At 44.1% G+C, this 22,279-nt stretch overlaps 1 protein-coding gene across 2 annotated transcripts in view; it reads left to right on the forward strand.

The window, feature by feature from the left end:
* Nucleotides 1-22,279, forward strand: part of LOC135908560 (ubiquitin carboxyl-terminal hydrolase 24-like) — a 116,963-nt gene that overhangs the window by 14,341 nt on the left and 80,343 nt on the right. The window contains exons 8-19 of one of the 2 annotated variants that reach the window (XM_070526430.1): nt 98-244; nt 992-1,150; nt 3,087-3,204; nt 5,082-5,185; nt 6,256-6,363; nt 6,963-7,058; nt 7,939-8,097; nt 9,999-10,094; nt 13,653-13,802; nt 15,722-15,853; nt 16,467-16,578; nt 20,024-20,100. In XM_070526430.1, coding sequence (XP_070382531.1) covers nt 98-244; nt 992-1,150; nt 3,087-3,204; nt 5,082-5,185; nt 6,256-6,363; nt 6,963-7,058; nt 7,939-8,097; nt 9,999-10,094; nt 13,653-13,802; nt 15,722-15,853; nt 16,467-16,578; nt 20,024-20,100 — 1,458 coding nt within the window. The remainder of the gene's footprint in view (nt 1-97; nt 245-991; nt 1,151-3,086; nt 3,205-5,081; nt 5,186-6,255; nt 6,364-6,962; nt 7,059-7,938; nt 8,098-9,998; nt 10,095-13,652; nt 13,803-15,721; nt 15,854-16,466; nt 16,579-20,023; nt 20,101-22,279) is intronic. The other variant, XM_065440347.2, reaches the window with a different exon arrangement.

Below are 22,279 nucleotides of genomic sequence, written 5' to 3' on the forward strand. Positions count from 1 at the left end.
ACAAGTTATTTCGAGTTATGTTCTAAATGGTGCAGTTCGGGATGCGGGTGGGGATACGAAGTTGACGTCTGCTTCTGTAACCATTTCTTTTTCGCAGGAGATGGCCGCCCTGCTGAATCCCCTGGCTGTGTGTGCCCAGTTCCTCAACCCCGACACAATGTGCACTCTTCTTTCACCCTGCATGAACAAGGCCATCAGCTACATCAAGGGACTCACGGATGACGACCTCAAAAACAAGGCAGGGGTGAACGCTCAATACACTTTCATTCACCCCTGTTTTTGTTTTGTTAGTGTGAGCTTTGGACACGAATGCGGAGAGAAGCACTGCTGCACCTCTTTTTTTTTTTTTTTTCAATGCAAAGCATTGAATGCAGTGAGGAGAGATGTCTTGTTCTTGTTACTGAAAGTGAATGATCTGTGCAATTTATAAAATGAAACATGTTTCGAAGAGGCATCTTGTTCATATAGGCAGGTTGTTCCTGACAGAAACGAGAATATGCCATATGAAATGATGTGAAGCTCTCATATTGGTGAAATCAGAGTTTAAACAATGCGACAACAGTTTGGAACAGCGTCAAGAGCTGTAAACAGACCAAAGTTGTGTGACGGTCAAAACGCACCAGTCAGACACGAGTCATTTCGCTTGCACCCGTGTGCTGCCACTATTGCCTCACTTATTTCACTTTGTTGCTGGTTTACAATTGATTCGTGCAGCCTTAACTGCTGTTTGCACTCACACTTCATTGCTCTTATGGGGGCACAGCTGGCAGTTGTTATGTTTGAAACCAGTCGAGGTGCCCACTTTCGTTAAAACTATATGTTTTATCGTAGTCATGACACGATAATGATTGTTACTGGGGAGCTGCCACAGTGGTAACATTGCACAGCATCAGCATAGGGCTGCAGCTGTGTATGTTTCTGGAACAGCTATTTCTGTGAACAAAATTGCCAGTGGGCAGCGATGCTCATTTGTGTTGTCCGTTGTCTGCAGAACATTGGTTCGGTGACCGAGCTCCTGAAGGCGGTCAAGATGCTGTGCGTCTACCTGTGGCCGCAGGAGATAGCAAGCACGAGCACTCTGTGCCTGGACGTCATCCTACGCATGCTCAAGTGCTCGCACTTCAACGCTCGCATGAATGGCCTCAAGGAGGTGAGAGTGGCCGGCCGGTTCACCGCAGTCACTCGGTGGCCGTGGCACTTCGCTGCCGAGCGTGAGATCGTGGGTTCGACTCCCAGCCACGGTGGCCACGTTCCAATAAGGGCAGAAACTAGCAATGCTCGTGTCCTCCCATTGGGTGCGTCTAGGAAAAAAAAAGAAAATAAAAAAAAGCCCAAACATTATTGTGGAGCTTTCTGCTACAGAATCTCTCGTAGCCCCCATATTGTTTTGATTTGATCATTGGCTAAATCATTCAGTAACTAGCACCAGATGTGGAGGGCTTGTATTCTCATTCAGTCACTTCAGGGATATGTACTTTCTGTACATGTTAATTGTATGATCCAGTAGTAGGGGATGGGATGAGCGGAGTTGTGAACATACCATGTGAGTTATCTTGAAATCACATCATTCTCAAGCACATTACCTAACTGCATTTGGGCATTACATTTCACCAACGAGAATGTACGTTTGACAGTGACCTGCCAAGACTAATGGATCAAGTTGCTATCCACTCGAGAAGGTTAATCATACCAAATTTATTATTTCCCCAGGCATGCTACTACAATGCATAAACATTTTCGACAAAAATACAAAAACAGCTTCCAAAAAAACATTAATATACCTTTGCTCCACAGTTACTGCTTTTTCCCAACAAATACCGTATTTACTCGCATAATGATCGCACTCGCGTAATGATCGCACCCCTGAATTTTGTCGTCAAAATTCGATTTTTTTCATTTCCCGTGTAATGATCGCACCCTGAACTTGCCGCAGCGATATGTCGTGTGCCAAGTCTAGCTAATAATGATCGCGCGTACCATCTGTCGAATGCTACGCGAACGACTTGTCTGCACGCACCAAACATGCTTAAGTAGATGCCTCATTTTATTACTTTCATCACTTTCCGCACTTCCATGGCAACAAGAGGTACAACCAAACTTGCTTTTATTATGGGTAGGCTTTATAATGGTTGAAGACAACAAAAGCAAAAAAGGCGCCTTTCGATTCTTTTCATCTGCACTCGTGAGCACGCAACAAATCGCGCGCGGCAATGATAGTAGCCACGTTTACACTGATACGTTAAAAGTGTACACTATTCATACGCCGAGGTTTGTAACACAGCTAAGATATTCGCCCACCCTTAGCGGAAACGTGCCGTGTTAGGGTAGTAGTGAAAACAGATGCCGTAGTTTCCGCAGCACGCCGGCCATGCGTTTCTTCACTGGCAGCTAAGCGCGCCCATCTGTTTCTGTCCCCTCAAAGTGGACATGGCTACGTTATTGCCGCAAACTTGCCGATATTAACAATATTATTCATCACTGACACGGAAGAAACTGCTTCAATGCACGTAATGTACTCACGAGAAGAAAAAAAAAAAAAAAGATCGCGTTCGGCGCGTTCGGCTTGCTACGCCGGCCGCCATTTTTGTTTTGGTGTCCCGCACTCGCATCCCGCAGCAAACGCGGGACGAAAAAAAAAATTTTTTTTTTCCGCGGGAAATTTAACTCGCGTAATGATCGCACCCCTGAATTTGCGTCAATTTTTTCTGACAAAAAAGTGCGATCATTATGCGAGTAAATACGGTATGCCTTTAATGCTTGGACACAGCCTCACATGCATCCAGCAACAGTGCTACTAAAATTTGATGCCAGTTTTGAAGTTCCGCTGCCCCGTGCCCAGAATGAATTTTTCCTGCACTACAGAGCTTTCTTGGTGAGGTTTCCTTATAGGCTTCAATTATAGCTTAATGGCTGCTTTTGGGTGGACGATAAATTTATAGTTTTAGTCACGCTGGGCCTGGCAGATTGCTGCAGAAATGATTTGATTAGGCTCATCTGGGTCCCACAATTGTATCATAAGCAGTACAGCTAAGTGAAAACTGCGTTGTCATGTGTGTTGCATTTGTCTACTTTCTTCCCTTGTGCAGTTGATCAAGCTCATCGACGACTGTTCAGCAACAGGCACTTCATCAAAGGCAGCCATTGATGCTGAGCAGCTGCAGAATTGGATGGCAGAGAACAATGTCCTCTCCATCACACTGGAAAGTGAGTTTGTCAGATGCTACCATGGTATAACGTTATCATAAGAAGCCAACAAACACTGACACCAAGGACAACATAGGGGAAATTACTTGTGCTTAGTAAATGAAATAGAGAAACGATAAATGAATGGAAATTAAAGTGGATGAAAAAACAACTTGCTGCAGGTGGGAGCCGAACTCACAACCTTCGCATGTGAAGGTTGTGGTTTTGGTATGGTACCCGATTGCACCGGACAGGCAATTTTTGGCCCACTTTTCTGGGAAAAAGAGGTGCAGGTTAGGATCGGGTAAATATTGTAATAAGACATTGAGAGCTGCGGTTATTGCTTGAAAATCTTCCTAGGGCGAGCTGCAAATATGCATTTTTGATGGGAGTTGACGTATGTTTACCGCATTCATTGTCCCCCAAGCTCCGCCGAGACAGGCGTTGCCATTAGAGGGGTGGCTATCGGAGTCACCATAGGTGTCAGGCGCATGCAGGCTGACTGATCATGTTCAAATTATCCTGCCTAGGCCAAATTTAGGATCGAAATAACAAGTGTTTGGGCCCATAGAAATGCATGGGCACTGGCCAGGACTTTTGCTTGACGTAGAATTAACCGAAAAATCAAATTAACCCTAGTCTAATGAATGGAAGGCTTAATTAATGAAATGTATTATGTGACTGCTGCGAATGGATTTGTGTCAGTTCGGCACCAATCTGTAACTGTAGTTGCCGACACCCAATGAACCAGCACTGATTAGGCCTAATGGCTTGACTAACAGCTGCTAAAACAGCGTTCGAATACGCATGCATGCGTACCAAGTTCATCTATGCACGTAAACTCGTGTGCATACCGAAAGCTCTGAACTGCGTGGAAATGTATGTGTGAACACTCGTATCCAATACAATCTGCATGCCTTCGAGCAGCTAATCGGCCCAATTTTCCCACATACTTTTGCCATTTCTGTAATATGGGCTGCTTTTGTCGCCGTTCTCTCTCTGCATCGCGTTATTGCTTCGATCAGTCCTGCCGACCACCGAACCTTGTACCAACTGAGGCAGTGCTCCATGAAAAGGCTGCACACCTTCAGGCATCCATCGCTCAGGGCATTTCACCGAATATACCCAATATTCGAATAATTGAACAGTAGACATTTGATTCACGAATCTAATTACTCGAACATTCACTATTCGATAGCTGATTTGTTGAGCATTCGAAAACCCCTACTTTACACAGAACCTTACAATGATGGCTATGACAGCGGTGAAAATTCGCCTGATGTGCCCGTGTAATTGCTATTGCGATAAATACACTGACGGGCTGATCCTCAATCACACATTAAATGAATCGATGTGCTTGAAATTAACCCCTTATACTACAGCACCCGTCATAGCTTGGATGTTGCATTCCATTCCAATCAATCGGTCACCTAGAGCGGCTGTAAAATTTAGGAGAACTTAATTAGCAGTTTCACTGATCATGGGTTGTAACGAGACTCAGAGAAACCTCCGCTTTGACTGCCTTGTGAGGATTTATGTACTGTCAATGGCATGACAGAAAGTGTGTCATGAGCCTGTTCCATGTTGAGGTAATTGGTTCAGCACTGGAGCCACGTTTGTAAACAGTGTCATGTGGGAGAACATAGAGGATTATAAACTCAAATGCCTGGCCTATCATCTGATCCTGAAAGAATCATCATATAAGTCTTACAAGCTCTCCTCATGAAAGGCATCGCCTGTTTATGCAGCAGTCTGTACTTGATATTCCTTCCAGAGAAATGCAAGGGTATATTTATGAAGGGCTGAAATGATGAGTGTTTCTGTGTTCACTTCTGTTCAACTGAAGTTTCTTTGCTGACCCTCTCTCTTTCTTTTACGTGCTTCCCGATCTCTTTCAGGCAACATAGATCAGGCTCAATACATGGACAAGATTAAGAGTATAATTGAGTTCATCGGGCAGCGACTCTCTCTCGAAGAACTGACAAAGATTTGGTCCATGCAGGTGAGTGGTGTAGTTAGGCATCAATTAAATACCTAAGGTGATTGTCACTGTGAATTAGTTGGCCTATTAATGCTTTAGAGCTGTTGATGAGCTAGTGAAATGGACGTCGCTTTTCCTGTCTCTGATCGAGGTCTTCCTCAGCAGATGCTGTAGGGTTTGAACACTGAGCTCTTTAACTGTGGCCATTGCAGGTCTCCCCACAGGCCCTATGCTTCATAATCTGAACAAGGTTTTTGGTCAGAAGTTTTTTGAGGGTCTGGTGATGGTCACGTTTGCCTGTGGGCAGCTAGCCACAAATCACTGGGCTAACAAAATTGCCCTACTTCGTGGAGTGCCACAATAAAATAAAAGTTACAGGAAAAGTAAACGAGTGTCTCACTTCCTTTCAATCTGTTGGATGACAGATCAGAAAGAGTGCTGCATCAACGGTTGGGATTTGGTGCAGTTCGTTGGGAACTTGTTGGATGTAGTTGTTAGCATGACTAGCTGTATGATTGTGCAAGTGATTTTTATGCAGAATAATGTGGTGAAACATACGTGTGTTAAAATGATCTGATCCATCAGATGATTTGCCGGAATGCCTGTTGCTGTACGTGCCTGTTGTAACCTGTTGAGTTCTGTTAAAATCCGTTGGAAGCCTGTTGATACAACCAGTCATGCAACAGATCAGATTGTCCCTACATGCGTATGTCTCACGCCTAATGCAATAGGAATTTGCAGTGAGCAAAATCAAATTAACATTCTCTCCAACCAGAATATTTTCTTTCAGCTAGATCTGTCATTTAGAGCACTGTCATTTTTGGTATGCGATGGGCGACAACACATCAACAAATCATTTTGCTGGTCATTGGTGGAATGTCAACCAGTTAGCTTCCGCAGATACCAACAGCTTGAATCAGAGCTTCCAAAATTATTTGATTGATGCGCTTCGGTTCGAAATGCACCGTCTTCAGTAAAAGTGTCTGTCTATGCTGATCAAGTTGGCTAGAGGTTTCGCTCCTTAAATAATGGCAAAGAATGACTATGGCCTCTAATTCCCTGTTGCATCGATGGCGCTTATGTTTCCGCAGGATCGGCAGAACTGCCAGGTGGTGGACAACATTCACGGGATCATGGCCGCTGCTTCCACAAAGTTCAGCCAGCAGCAGTTCGACCACCTGATCGCCCTCATCGGCAAGGTGGGCACGGCGCCACCTGTTGTGTAGTTGTCTTACTTACCGTGGACACGCATGTCACGGCGGCGTATGTTATTTTAAGGCAAATCGCTTTCTTTGGCTCATCTGCACATTTTCATGGTTGGAGGTTGGACTTCCGGTGCCGATACTGCGAAGGGCACATGCTCTCGCACAATCGAACTGCAGGGCGATTCGTCGCCCAACGCCAACTACAGTTGAATCTCGATAATTCGAACTCCAAGAGGCCTGAAAATTTGTTGAGCTAACACATGAGCGGGAAGTTCCACGAGATTTATTCACACGTATTTACAAATTACAGTCAGTTATTAGGCTAGTATTGATCAGTCCTGGTGCTCGTACTGTTTTCAGTGATCGCTTGGCTTACCATTGTTCCTTGAGTGTCCCAGCGGAAATTGATTAGCTTATATCCAGTGGTGATGAGCATTGTACTAAATCAGAGGATAGCAGCGCACACTCCTGGAACGCTGGTAAGCCAAGCAATCGCTTTGTTGTTGACTTAAGTTGGAGGAACTTAAGACTCGAAGCCCATTTGGGGAACGCATCAGTTGTGCTCCATTTTTTGTCCATGCTTCTTCCTGCAGGCTTGGAGAGGCAGCAGTGACATCACTTGGCGACGGCTTCTCACCTTCATTGGCAAGCTTGGTAAAGAGAGCAACCAAGGAAAGGTCTCCACCAAGGTCAGTTTTGTTTTCAACTAAGTGAGCAACGACACACAAAAGTCTCAGTTTAATGCTAACTTGGATGCCGATTTGCAGCTGCCCTTACTTTGTTATTTTACTTAAAATCACATAGTATTTGAGCATGTTACTGCTGCTGCCAGTATGTGACACACTTATGTTTTTGTCACGAGCTCAAGTGATGTATCGCAGCCTTTGGTCGTGAAAACGAGCCACTCCACTGGTAGGGTCAGATGTGCAAGGCCTTCCATGTAATAAATATGTCATTTATTGCAACATAAAAGTGTTGAGACGGAATTCTACATCAGATTACATGACAGGTACTTAAATCTTTTTTCCATATGTTACACACTGTTTTAATGTTGTGTTCGAGCAATAAGAGATGTCTAGCCATCGCGGCATTACCCTGCTGTGTATGAAGTGGAGTATATGACAATGTGTCATCAAGTTTGTGTCATCAAGTTCGTTAGCCTACCCAAGTCCGCTGTAGGGTGATGACCTTCCTTAGCAATTTTCTGTCGCATCTGCACTTTGTCCGGTCCATGCAATCCTTTTTCATCCTCTCTTCCTTTGGTTCCATAGTGCTTACTGTAATAGGCCGCGGATTATCTGTTCTACACATCACAGGATTGACCAGTGATAAGTGGTACACAGCAGGCATCAAGTTGCTTAACACTATGTCCTCACCAATTCCAAGGCGTTTCCTACGTGACACCACTTTCTTTTACGCAAGTTCTCTTTTCTTTCTCTTGGTCCTACACTCTCACCTTTGTCACTCATACGGCCAACAGAGTCGCACCTCACCATCCGAGTCGACCTTGTCCCCTCATCTGGCCCTGTTTCCTCTTTGTTCCCCATGACCCCCCTCCTCCTGCATTAGCTGTTGGACCTTCTGTGGGAGCTCCTGCACCTGAACTCGCTTCCCAAGCCCCATGTCGAGCAGTTTGTCGAGGAGTTCTTCAGCATCCTGTCGGAGATGGGCAACAGGGACAGCGCAAAGCGGCAGTACGTTGGCCGCTGCGTCGACGACATCAAAAAGGTAAGGCAGCGGAGTGTCTGTTCGCCACATATCGTATATCTATTGTTGGCGACAATCAAAGAATGCAGTGGAAAATGCACCTCTGTCCAATTCAGAAGCCAGTTTACATAGATGTGATCGTGATTTACATTAATGGGAGGTCATGGTTGAGGCACAGAGGCAAGCTGCAGTGCGATCTTGTGGGTGGAATTCGAGCTGATTTCTTATGGCAGATTCAGCTCATTCTTACCTTGCTCCAACTGGGATCAGAACAACGTAGAGCTCTAGATTTTAGCCAGAAACAGCACGCCTTAGCCAAGCATTCAGCTTCTCTTTAAATTAGTCGCAGCTCAGAAGCAAAAATATGTCAGTGCTCCTTTTGTTGTAAATAAACATGGTGGACTAATAGGCATGCACCCACTGCCACAGAAGTTGCCCACTAACAACAGAAGTTGTAGCAGCCATGAATCTGTAATTTTGTCACGCTTCGAGGATGAAGCTGAACAATCCTCGGAGTGCTTGTAGCCAGAGTGCAGTGCTTTGAAAGAACCAGGCAGATGTGTTCCAAATGCTCAATTTCAACCAGTTGAATGTAAAGCGTGCCACCGGAGCATTCTAGAGCACTTGAAAGCGACAGGATTACATTGTCACCGAATGTCAAGTTGTCACTCATTGTGTCAAGGAACATACTTCACCTGAAAAAGCTGGGTGGCCAATGGCCCAGTGCAAATGCAAGAGAAGCTAAACTATGCAAGAATTACAAAGGTACCAGTACTCGATGCGCTCTGTAAAAGTGTGCCAGTGGCTCATGCTTAGCGCATGTCACTGACAGGAATGTGCATTCTCTAAGAACATAGATGTGCTAACAGGTAAATGCCTTCTGGGGGTACTACAGGTTACGTCTAGCATGCACTTGTAAATCCTGACACTTTTTTGTGGTGTCAGGATTTCTGCATGGTTGGGTATCGTTCGGTGTATTTTTTAAAATTTATGTTGTGGGAGTGAGCAATGTTTTGTGGGGGAGGCTATGATATGCTAAGTGTACATTTGCGTACATAAATGGTTACCACGTTAAAGAAAGGAATTGTCTGCAGTAATTTGTTGATCAGAGTCGCTTCCATATTAGCCAGGCAGAAACATAAATTGGAAAAAACAGTGTGAGATTGCATTAGCCGTGTAATAATTTCATAGCATATTAGCATTGGTATAGTATAAAATTATGTATTATAATTGTTGATTGCTGGGAACTAGTCGTTCATCCATTGCAGCAGCAATTGAGCACAGTACCCTAACAGGTTATTGCTTGCATAGCTTCATTCACCCATTTCCCAAACTCTTGCAGTTAAAAACGGCGTGCAGCGCAAAGCACAAGGACTGAGGGAAACGACATACACTGCACTGGCTTCCAACAATCTTGTTGGAAGGTTGTTGGAAGCCAGCGCAGTGTATGTCGTGTCTCGCAGGCCTTGCCCTTTGCGCTTTACATCGTTTTTATCATAATTTACCAACTAGCCCAAGCAACCACCCTAGTTCACTCTTGCATTGCCTTACTATTATTTTCTTTTTCTCTAGCATTCCTGGAGCAATATCATGCAGGCATCTCGCTTTCTAGAGGTTCACTAGCTCTTGTCATTGGCCAGCGCTGCGCTTTTGTCAGCGGTAGTCAACAGGGCGAGGTGGGAAAGCGAATTGAGCACCACCTACTGAGTGATGTAGGAGGCAAAACGAACACTCGTAAGGCGGGATGCCTGCGCTGTCTCGCACCTGTTGCTTCAGCATAGACTGCAACTCTTCGTGGCTTCGTTCTTCTGAGTGCTTAAGGCAATTTTCATGACATTTCAGTATTATATATTAATTAAAATCATCAATGTATGCATCTTGATAGTGTATGACCACTACTGGTTTTCTGCTGCCATTTTCAGAACATGTGTGTGATTCCTGCTCTAAAAATGTTGCGGCACATCAGTGGGGCCAAGGGAACTACAGGTAGCAAAGGTCCACCATACAAGCAAGACAAGGTAAGCTCCTTTTCTGTCTGTCTTTTTTCTAGTTGCCATAGCAATTATATAGTCGAACCCACTTGTAATGATGCAGGTTTTAACAATATATCGGTTATAACAATGAGAAGCTGCTGCACCATCAACTTTTGTATGTTTTCCAAGGTGAAATAACCCGCTTACTACAATGCCCTGATGCCGCATTACCGGTTATAACGATGAAGTCTGGCTGCAGGGTGTAAGGTAGCAAAATGCGAAATCCTTGGAAAAGAAAGAAAGAAAACTAGAAATTCGAGCCGCTGCGCGATGGGCCGCTGCTTCAACAGCCGCAGCGCGCTCATTTTTCAGCCATCTTCACACACCTCTCTCCCGTCGCCCTTCCACCCCTCCGAACACGAATGGGCTGTGCTCATCGCCCTAAGCCGCCCCACCCTCCGAAACACGAATGGACCGTGCCAACTGTGCTGCTCGTAGATTACTTGCATGTTGCTCGCTGGCTCCTCCTCATTCAGCTCGGTTCTGGAAACAGCTTAATCACTCACGTTCGTTTTTGTTGGTTGCGTGGAAATCGTTCCTGGACATGCGGTTTCACAACCTCGTTTGACCAACAGTTGGTTTGACTCGCCGCCGAAATGGAACATGGCTGATACACCTGCTGATCATCGGCAATGCATGACGTTGCCGGTGAAAAGAAAGCGCATGGCTATAGACTCGGAAACTAAGTGCTTCTAACCGATTAGGCAATTGTCACGAAGATGCTTGCATCAGATAGCAATGTCGACGACGCCAGTGATGACGCAGTAGGGCAGGCTGCCTCAGTGTTGTCCTCACAGGAGGCCCGGCAGATGATTCAGTCCTTCGGAGGCTTCATTTTCACGAGGAACCTTCCGCTGCACTATGTGGGGCACGTGGATGCCTTGAAGAAAGATGTTGGCAAGCTTCGCGTATAGCATGCAAGGCTGACAGACATGGGCTTTCACATGCAAGCCAGTGAGAAGTACCTGGCGAGATGCTTGTGGCGATGTCACCTCAGCGTTTCTTCTGCATTTCTCCAGCTGACAGGCTGCCATGGCAACCTTCTCATATTTTATAAAAGAGCCCTTTTGGGGCCACCAAAGCAATGCCTCAGCCGTGCTCACATATCGCTTGCCACCCGTGACCCCTCTTTGCAGTTGTTATAGCAGTGCCATTCCTTAACGTCGACAGCCGCGGCTTGTTGCATACGATCAGAGTGCCCAGGGAGCAGTTGAACGAGTGAATGCAATCAGCAGCCGGATTGAGGAAGGTGGTGGGGAGGGGCACTGGCTTCCCCACCAGTATAGTTTTCTTACATCAGCTCTGCCATCCCCCTATTTTGATTTTTTCATGCAACCCTGCTGTAACGATTATCGGTTATAACAATGTAATTTTCGTGGCACTTGAATATTGTTATAAGTGAGTTTGACTGTATAGGGACATTCCAACTGCATTTTTGCTGTTGCCGTGCCATGATGTTCAGTATAAAGTCCAAATGCTTTGTCACTCCATGTTGTACTCCATATATGCATATGCAAGTGAAAGTTTGCGAGGGAAACTGATGATCGTGGCTCAATCTAGTGCACAAAGGAGAAAGCGGAGAGCAGACGCGCCGTCTTCCGTCACACAGAAGGCCGTGAGGGGATTGGAGGGAAGGGGCAGCAGCATTGTGCTGCAGCAGGAACTTCGCATTTCACCACCGGATGCAAGGGGAACTGTTGATTGCGGCTCAATCTCTCACGCTATATATTGAGGCAGCGTGGTAGGGAGGGGGTGGTGGCTTCGACTCTGCCAACAAGTGTGTACATTATATGGTCATGTGCACCCTATCTTGAATATGATCTGCAGACACTTCATACCTTTGTGCTTGCTGTGTGCTCGCCACTTTTGCGTTGCAGTATTAGACCGCACGAAGGTCACTTTGCTCGCTGCTGTTGCTGCGTTGCTCGCACCAGCATTTTGACAGCGAGTGTCCACGCTCATTGAGTGTGATGTGTGCTTGTTCGCTTGTGCGCGCTGATGCCATATCCTTCTTAATTCAGTTCGTAAGTGAATGTTTCCAAGTTTATATGGCCGACAAAACTACTATCCTTGCTTCGTATAGCTGTGCACTAATTTGCTATCGCAATCGCTGCTTCACCTTGCGGGCGAAACTGTGACTTTTTCTCAGTAACTGTCATTTTTCCTTTATTCTTCTGATCCATGTTTCTGGTCCATGTTTCTTGTGGAATATTGGCACATTGATTGGCTATTTTGCAGGCTGAATTTATCTTGTCATCATGATGGACATTTCATTGCGCCATTACTGTTCCATTAGTAACACTAATGCCTCTGCCAGGTGCCAAAAGTGCGTGTGTACTAAGTTGTAGTCCATTTTAACAGCGCATCCTGGCTGCCATCATCTCTGAGCTTTTTAACGGGGCCCACAATTTGCAGTGCTGTGGCGTATTCTGAAGCAGCCAGACAACTGCAGAGACATGCTGGCAGAGATTTTCAGCCAATCGAAAATTAAACAAAAACAGAATTCAAGCAGAAACCATCTCATGATGAATGTTGACGTTAATGTGATTGGTGTTGACGCACTGTAGCAACACACCGCATTGCCATCGCAGAACCGCATCATGTATGAGAAGTAGGGGTGTGCAAATATTCGAAAAGTTTGAATATTATCGAATATTATTTTTTTAATATTCCCATTGGATTTGAAAAATATCTATTCGGAAATGTTAAAATATTCAATTGAATAAGAGTGTTCAAATTAAATCGAATATATTTCTGGCTGTGTGGGAGAAAACACGGTTCTTCGCATTTGTTTTTTATCTAATCTAAGGGTATTGGGCAATCTTGTGTTGAATTAATGATAATTTCGTGCTGCTAGTGAAAGTTCACCTGTAAAGCATACTTAGCCACCAAACGTCATGGTGTGCGGGAAAGCCAGCTTTTCAGTTGCAATGAGCACAGGCTTTGGGACGAGCTCTTTGGCAGCGCTACCCCCAACCTGTTCTTATTGCTTGTCAGCAAATGGGCTTTTGATATTTTGTAGAAATGCACAGCTTAGCAAGAGCAGACAGCTAGTGGGAATTACTCAATTTTTCCATGCTAACATGTGCCAAATACACAATATTTTAGTATAACTGCTTACTAGTCTAATTTTTACCATGGCCAATGCAACTGAAATGTTACAACTTGTTCAAATAACCAGACTTGCTAGTAAATGCATGTGCATATAATTATTCAGTAGTCAATTCGATATTCAAAGCTAATTTTGATATTTGTACATCCTCAGTCTTTATCCTCTAGTTTCACATTATTTGAGTTCCTTATCTTGTTAAGTGTTAAGTGTTAAATGAGTAACAAAAATCAGTGTCCTCATATGCATTGTGGAGAAATGAATGTTTGTTAGCCCAGCTTTTCTTGAAAGTGCAATGCCCATTGACTGCAATCAAAACGATCTAGACACGAAAGGTATGCAAGCAACAAAAGCTGGCTGGAGCAGAATAGACGAGCCTTTATAGTGACATTAGGCTAAAAGCTCATTGCTTTATTTCTTTTTGTTTCTTTCAGTTCATTTTCAGTGAGCTGAACAGGAGCCATGACTTTGTCAAGCTTGTCTCGACCAGCCTATCAACGTGTCACCGGGAGGCAGTAAAGCTGGCCAACGGAAAGTCAGTCCTGCCCCTGGTGCTAGTTGACGGCATCTACTCCCATCAGGAGGTGAGTGTGAAAGTCACACCGTGCCGCCTGGCCACAGTGGTGGATGTTATCGGCGCAAACATGTCCACGTGCGCTATTCTGGACATGTTGGTGAATTCCGCCATATTGTTGAATTTGCCGTCTTAGTCAGCTCTGATTGGCCCAGAAGGCATCTATGGCCTCTCTGATTGGCTGAAAAGGCCACCATTAAAAAATGTACTTTCTTGCATGTTTCCTCAGCAGGCGTTTCAAATGTTACAAACAGTCATCCTTTCAACAGATGCTTGCACAGCATAAAAAAGTACACAGGATAAGGTTAGGGCTTCAGGCATTCCATAGGCAGTTGGCAGAACATCCATTTGGGGAATATTGTATATCTTTGTTGAAAGCGCTTGATTATTAGGAGAGAAAAGAAAGGCATAAGTTGACTCCCTGAATTTTGCACCCAGATCGTTGCACCAATGTTGTCAACAAGGCATCACAGATTTCGTAGTATTTTAACTTAGTAGTCCGACCTTTTTGTTTCAGCAACTGCAATACTGCTGAAATTTTCTAGCCTGATTATTTCCTTGTGGAGGTCGCAGTTGATGACTCTGGCCAAATTTATTAGGGAAGCATCAGCAACAAAGTGGCTTAGTCTACGACTTGTCCTTGGCTTCTGACTAGCTCACATTCTTAACTCGAGGGTCTCTTTTTTGTCGATCCTTTGATGTACTCTCGGCTGCAACGACTAGTAGTGCCGTTGCAGGTCCCTTCCCTCTAGTACACAGCACAGTGGTGAAAACTTTTTTCTTCGCCTTTTTTGCTGCGCGTTGGACTACCACTGACGGTGTTGCACGCAAGTTGTTGCGTTGGTCTCGTTTCGCATTCTGCACGATTTTGCATGCTGTGCATGAGAACACCTGGCTAGCGGTATAAGTCATTGCTACACGAACATTGAGGCAGACAGAAGTGGATCACAGAGCTTGATTGTGCACTGGAACATGGTAAAACATGACATAGTTTCGTTGTCTGCCTGGATTACTGCACGACATGGGAACAAGCAGACGAAATGGAAGTACATCTCTCGTGCTGCAGCGTGAAGTAAAGCAAAAGCACACGGACGTTCGGTTTCTGTGTTTATTATTTCTCTAAACTTTAATTTGTCTAGTGAAGCAACAGACGACACAAATATCATATGTTGCCTTGAATATTTCTCGAAGTCATGTGTCGCTATTAGCGACGTCGCAGCACAGACATGTACATAGGCACACCTGCACCTATACGTCAACCCTACAGCTTAGACTACACCACCTAGCCTAGGTGATGTTGGCTTGGAGTGCAGCGCCCTCGAGAATAAGGATAAACTGCATTCAGTGTGAAATTTCAGCTCTTTCCGCGGTGTGTAGGCATGTAATACTTAGCAGACACAATTGTTAGCGCACATTGTATGCACTACACTTGTCAGCTCAAAATGGCCAGACCTGGTGAGGGGCCCTTTAACGCACGCATGAATCAAGCGCAAGGCCACTTTCTGTATGTCCAAAGTAGAAAATTAACGTAAAAATGGAATTTAAGCTCTCCTTAAAATGGGAATGAGTCTAATATGTGTTGTACATGAAGACCAATATCTAAAGCCAGCTTCGCTATGATACATTCTTGTCATGCGGTAAAGCATACAAACACCGCAAAGACGGTTTTGGTTATGTGCCCGGTTTCACTGCGCAGGCAATTCCTAGCCCAATTTAAAAAAAAAAAGGAGTGCATTAGAATTGGGTAAATACCATAATCGGATATCGTGAGCTACGGTTATTGCTTGAAAATTCTGCTAGTGCAAGCCAAAAATAGCCGTTTTTGGCAGGAGATGATGGGCCTGTCATCGGACGCTTCAATCGTATGCGTGATTCCTGACTTGCTAAATGACGCCGCCACTCACTGTGTTTCTCTGTTGTGTTCTGCAGCATGTGATGACGCACCTAGACTTTCTCCAGTTCCTCCTGAAGGACGGGTCTCAATACCTGCCTTGGAATCGTGCCAAGGAAATCTGGGACACGCTAGTCACCAATGCAGATGCCTGTAGCTCGGATCGAGAGGTGAGCCAGAGCTTTTGACTGACGCTTGGTAGTGTAAGCTAAAGGCAGTGGATACTATAATTGTGAGCCAGGCTAACTGTGGTATCAGCGTAGCAAAGCAACTGCGTCTAACCTGTTTTGCAGAACCTTAGCAGCAGTGAAACTATGCACAGTACACTGTGCCCATCCACATCAGCATATTAGCAGCTCCATCTTTTATCAGTGCGGTGAATTATGTGCTTTCACTTCTTTGACTCAACATGAGGATTCACTGCTGCTGAGTACTGAATTCAAACTAAAGAAAAATTCAGTAGGGAAATCTTTTATCTGGTTCAGCAATGCATTTCATAAAAAACATATGCCCTTACTTCATAAGCAGGGCTTAGCGTAAATTTTGGTGTAAAAGGTTATGCTTCGAATAGTTGGTTGACTTCTGTTCTACTACTATTACAATGTGCCCTCTACCATTTATTAGATGTTATTTGGTGAAATTTGGGTAATTAGTGATCATGTTGGCTAATATTGTGTGAATTTTGATGTCTGCTGCTGCTATGAAACTTGGTTAGTAGCAATCTTGATATGGCCATCGCAAAGGGACACAGTATTTGGAGCTTGTCCTTGTATTTCTTTGCAGATGTGCTTTGAGTGGTTTGAAAAGTGCCTTCCAGACCTGGAGTCAGAAACCCAGTCACTGCTGTTTCAGCACAAGTTGCTCAAAATGGACCCCTCCCAAGTCAGCTCGAAAGGTTGGTCTCCACTGCCGCCATAAACAGTGTTGACTGGTTCGCTATGAAACATACGAGGTTTAAAGAGACGCTAAAGAAAAAAATAATAATTTGAGCTGTACTGGTATAGTGTTGTGTGAATACTATTTGAAACATTGAATGTTCAGTTCAAATCAGTTAGTGTGTGATTGGATTTGAAAGACACCTTTACTCTTTGGAATATTCGAACCCTTTGAAATTGCTGTCGATGCAAGACAGAAATGCCTACCCATTCTAGACACGAATGTGTGTCCAGTGAGCAGCTCTTTTCGGTTGTCTGAAGGAATTATAGCATGCAGGAGGGTGTCACCGCTCCCCCCAAACATGTCGAGCAGCTAGCCTTCACTCATGACAACATAAAATAACTGCGGTTATGATGCTATCAAGCAAAAGTGCTGTACTAGAAAATTTCGTTGACAACAAAGCATAATTTTCCTGTACTTTATTTGCTGTTCTGTAAACTTGCTTTTCCTTTTGCATGCCTCTGGTTGGCGAAAAAAATATCGTTTTTTGAAAAGCCAATTGTATTCATCTTCAAAGAATATTTGATTTGATTCGCTATTGATGTTTATTTATTCAAATTTGCTTCGAAATCGAAAATTTGATATTTGCACACCCCTATAGTAGGATACAATTTAACCCTTTGAAAGTTTTTGCCGTACATGTACGTCGGCGGTTTTCTGTCCCGCAAGGTCTTCGCCGTACGGGTACGGTTTCGACCCTCCGTTTGAAATTTCGCGCCATAATGACGATGCACGCTCACTGGGAGGTGCTGCCACCTCTTAGGACTTACAAGAAGCGTTTGAAATTCGTGCTACCTTCTTGGGGAGATAAACATAACTGACTTCTAGCTTCAGCGCGTCGTCGCGCGGACTGTGGCAACACCCCTTTTGCGGTTTCGGTTTCGCCGCGTGATCGCAACGGAGGCGCGCGAAACGTAATTTTTCTCTTTGTCGGCACTCTCTTGCAGATGCTGTGGAAGTTGATTTCTATCTTGATTGGCGCTGCTCTTAGCTTGTTTATAACGCCGCTCGCGAGGTATTCTCGCTTTCAGCGGCAACGCGGTTTCGGTTCCGCTGCAACGGAGGCCCGCGAAACGTGATTTTTATCTTTGTCGGCACGCTATCGCAGGGGCGGCGGAAGTTGATTTCTATCTTGATTGGCACTGCTCTTAGCTCGTTTATCACCGCCGCTCATGAGGTATTCTCGCTCTCTGTGGCTGTTCGGGGACTCGTGTTTCAAGGATACCACACTCTGAAATACTATTGAACATTTTGCAGTTCTGAGTGATGCCGACACCAAAATACTGTTCCTAATTTTTTTTTACTATTTATTCCCGACTTTATACATCTTGGACATTCAAGATCCGCAATAAAATAATTTGACCCCCTGGGAAAGTTTTCTTCAAAACAATTCGACCCTCAAAGGGTTAAAGAAACAGCAGTTGGCAACCAAGGCACACAAATCGCGCGGGGTTGTGTTACTCCACTAACCAATCACAGAAGCACACAAAGTCGTCATGTGAAGTTTTCACAATGGCGTTGTACTTGATACGTCCAGAGCGTCTGCTGTCCTTGAAGAGTATTTTCATTGGCGGAAGCGATAAAGTGTGCAACAGACATTAGACAAAGTATATAAAGTCTGAGCATTTCACTTTTCAAAAGTCCACGGTACAGTTCATTTCACTGCTGAGTCTGCTTTACTCATGAAACTTCAATGCCAACTGAAATGAAACTTGACAGTAAATAGTTGCAGCGAAGGAAGCGTTTTATTTCAGTTCAATAAACAATTAGGCTTTCGCCATTCCACTATAATAGACAAGGGAAAACGTATAAAATTATGCACTTATAATTTAATTTTTGTGGTTATCGCCTTATGTAGGTAACAGGAAAAGCTTGAAGTACGAAATATTTGCAGCCTTGCGGAGGAGCAGTGGCTGGCGGTTATGAGGGCGGGGCCGGGGCTTCACTGGATACTTGAGTTGTATCCGACTATAGTAATTTACCCTTTTTACAATACCAAGGAACAAACTCTTACCATGAAAAGAAGAGGCTTTGGTAAGCCGGAAAGGATGTGAAAACAAAAGACAGGTGGCAATGTTGCCTTGACATTCCCTCACTTGCTTGCCGTGACCTTATGGAATTATGACGCCGCCTCCTCAGGCCTAGTTAACTTTTCAGTCGGTAAAGCTGGGCCGCATTGGATTCCGAAAAAGCCAAGGACTGAGCTTGGCCAGCTTCAAAAGCCTTTCGCGAGCCACTACAGCTTAAAGATGAAAAATTACTCTGAAATCCGTGACATCCCACTGGTGTTGCGGGCTCTGCCATCTCACGATACTGGCATCATTACGAATGCTGCCACTGGCATTGTAGGTGTCCCATCTCAAAGGTGCACATATTGAGACCAAAGGAAACCTGTCAGCATTTGTAACTTTAAGTGTACTGCCCGTTTCGCTCATTCCACTGTATGCATACAGCAGATCAGTAGCAACAACAATGTTTGTGCACAGAACGCTCATGCCAGCAGTGGGAAGGCAGAATGCTGCCATGGCTACACTGCAGACCTGACAGAGCAGGGCATGAGGGTGCATCCACTTGGCTTTGTCGTTTTTGCAGGCAAAGGCACTTGTGCGTCTCTTGCATCTCTGAAGGCCTTCTAACCTTCCACACACAAGATGCGCTTACGTCGTTGACACCGGGACAGCATATTGGCACAAATGCAGCTCAAGTGCACATATAATTGTTAACGTAATAAAGCTAACCGAGTTCATCTAGGGCCTTTAAATGGTTATAGTGGTGAAACCAGTGTAAACGGCAGGAGGAGAGGGTCAGCATCAAACACACAAAAAGGCTTGTAAAAAACACAAGCACAAAAGCACCTGAAAGCAGAAATTAAAAATTTAAGAGCACAACTTCGTCTTGCTCTTGCTGTTTTTTTTTTACTGTTGTTCACAATAAAATGTTACCACAAGCTCCAATTTTTGTTATGGGTTCTGCAGGCTCGCAACCACACTGCTCTTGGCATGAGCTTTAACTTTGTCAAATTAAAGGATGTTGTAATTATTCCTTGTGCACTCAGGGAATTGAGACTGGATGTCGTGATCGCTCAGCCTGTTTGCTAAAGTTTTTAGTGTGCATCTTCTATTAGAAGTCTCCCATAGCAAAAGGATGCTAACTTACTTCAAAAAGTTTATAGAGAGAAGTTTCTGAAGCAGGCAAAATTGGCAACAGCAACATAGTTGGAAAAGTCATTGATCCAAACATCATTATCTACTGTTTTAAGTTTATTGCTCTTTGCATGCTGCATCACGCCACCCCCTTAGTGCACATCTGCGGGATATTACAAATTTTAAATATTGAAGTTCGCAGACTGGCATGTATGGTATCGCCTTTCAAGTGTTCACTATATCTGGGGCTTCTCGTTTCAGCGTTCTCGTGTTTCAAGACCTACTTTGAGCATGTAAACATCCACGAGAGCAAGCTCAAGAAGCGACCAGGTGTCTTGGTGAGTGCTGTTTACCTCCGTTTTGTTTCTAGTCTAACGATGTTGCGTATCTTAGGTGTAGTTTTTAAGCAACATTCATTTCATTTGAGTGCACAGAGGAAATTCCTAAATCACTACAAAGATTCTAGTCAGAAATTGTCTGCATTTCTTTTACCATATTTAAGGCAGCCCGAACTTCTTAAAAGTACACCTACTACAGACGGATGACCTGAAAGTACTAACAGGAAAAGCAAACATTCAATAATCTGAAGCTAAACATTTTGACAGAATTGCCTGTCTGGTTAGGTTAAATAATTATGACTTTCAAGTGGCTCCAAGCAAAAAAATAAGTTTATTTTCCCAACGCTTCAGAACAACTCTGCTCCTTCTTCAAGGGGAGGGACAATGGGAATGTTGAGGCACAGCTTTTAGCTTCCATGGTCGAGGCGAGAAGTGGGCGTGTTGAATTCTTCTTGGCTACTTGAGGGTGATAGGCCGGGCGCTGTCTGAGATGGTTCTATGCTTGCACCATGGATATAACCTGACGGCAGGTTTGCTTTGGAACGGTCTAAGCTGTTGCTTTTTGTCGGTTGGTCTCAGTTGTAAAAATTTATTCGAAGAGACCGAAATTCTTACAGCCGAGACCAAGCAAAAAAATAAATAAATAAATAAAGACAGCTTAGATAGTTCCGAAGGAAACCTGCCATCAGGTTGTATTCCCGATGTAAGCACGGAACAACGTTACCAAGTCCGCTACCATGTCAGCCACCGGGATTGCCCATCTGCAGTGCGCTCTCCATTTTCTCCGAAAACAAAGTGAAACGCTTTTTTTTGGCAGCATCAAGCATGAGGGCCTCTGCAACACATGTGACATGTGGCACTAAGCACGTCTCTACACAAAATATATTGAATAGTATCGAATAGTAGCAGATTTGCAAATAAAATTATTTGAATGTTCACTATTCAATTCGATTTGGTGAATAGCATCCCTAGTTATTTTACATGCAAAGGTTGAGACAGCAAGTCACATCACATGTTTTTTGCCGTTCCGGAGAATCGTATGTGTTGCAGGGTGAACTAGCAAATTGGTTAGTCTAAGAGTGGATCACCATCCCATTTGCATGCAAATGTTGTGAAGTCATTTGATAAATTCAGAATATCAAGCGCGCAACGCGCCGTACAAAGGACATGTTGTGATTTATAGATAGCAGTAAAGTGCTGTTGCTGATTTTTGATGCTGCGTATTACGTGTAAATAAATTTCTGTTCTGTGACGGTAAGGTTTGCTGTTTCCATCCTTTTCTTATTACCAAAATGGGAGGCATGCTACATATTTCTCGCTAGAAAAACTAGGTGCACATCAGATTTCTACTTTGTTTAGGAGCTTTATTTTCCTTTGTACATTAGTTTCTAATTTGAACACACAGAAAGTGGGTGCATATTCGATTTGGGCAGGGACTGCCAAATGAGTCTGCGGTGTGTTTCTGCATTTTTTTTTTTGTGCATCTTGTTTATTTCTAGCCACCGGATAATTCGATCAGTTTTGTCAGTCTCTTCAGGACTGAATTAACAGAAGGCGACTGTAGCAAAAGAATGTTATTTTATGTATAGCTAGGTTTGTCACCGTGAATTATCACTGTAGAATCATTGTGCAAACTACTTGCACAACTGAAGTGCCGCCCGTCATAGGCAAATGTAACTATTCTTACAATAAAGGTTTTCATTATTTTACAAAAAATGTATTTACTTGAAGTGTGATTTTTCATTTTTCACTGTTTATTTAATTTTGAATTGAAGCACTAGATGTTCTGAATGTGCAACATTGACTTAGCCAGAATATTTTTCAAAAGCTGATTTTTGCAAAACAATATCGTATCATCTTACTATTTGTGCTTAACTTAAGCGGGTTAGTCGAAAGTGGACGTGGAGGAGCCCGAACGGCGAGACTAGAAATGAAATCGACTTCATACTCTGCGCGAACCCTGGCATCATACAAGATGTAGACGTGCTCGGCAAGGTACGCTGCAGTGACCATAGGATGGTAAGAACTCGAATTAGCCTAGGCTTGAGGAGGGAACGGAAGAAACTGGTACACAACAAACCAATCAATGAGTTAGCTGTAAGAGGGAAACTAGAGGAATTCCGGATCAAGCTTCAGAACAGGTATTCGGCTTTAACTCAGGAAGAGGACCTTAGTGTTG

The sequence above is a fragment of the Dermacentor albipictus genome, chromosome 9, assembly GCF_038994185.2.
Source record: "Dermacentor albipictus isolate Rhodes 1998 colony chromosome 9, USDA_Dalb.pri_finalv2, whole genome shotgun sequence".
In the NCBI taxonomy this organism is placed as follows: Eukaryota; Metazoa; Arthropoda; class Arachnida; order Ixodida; family Ixodidae; genus Dermacentor; species Dermacentor albipictus.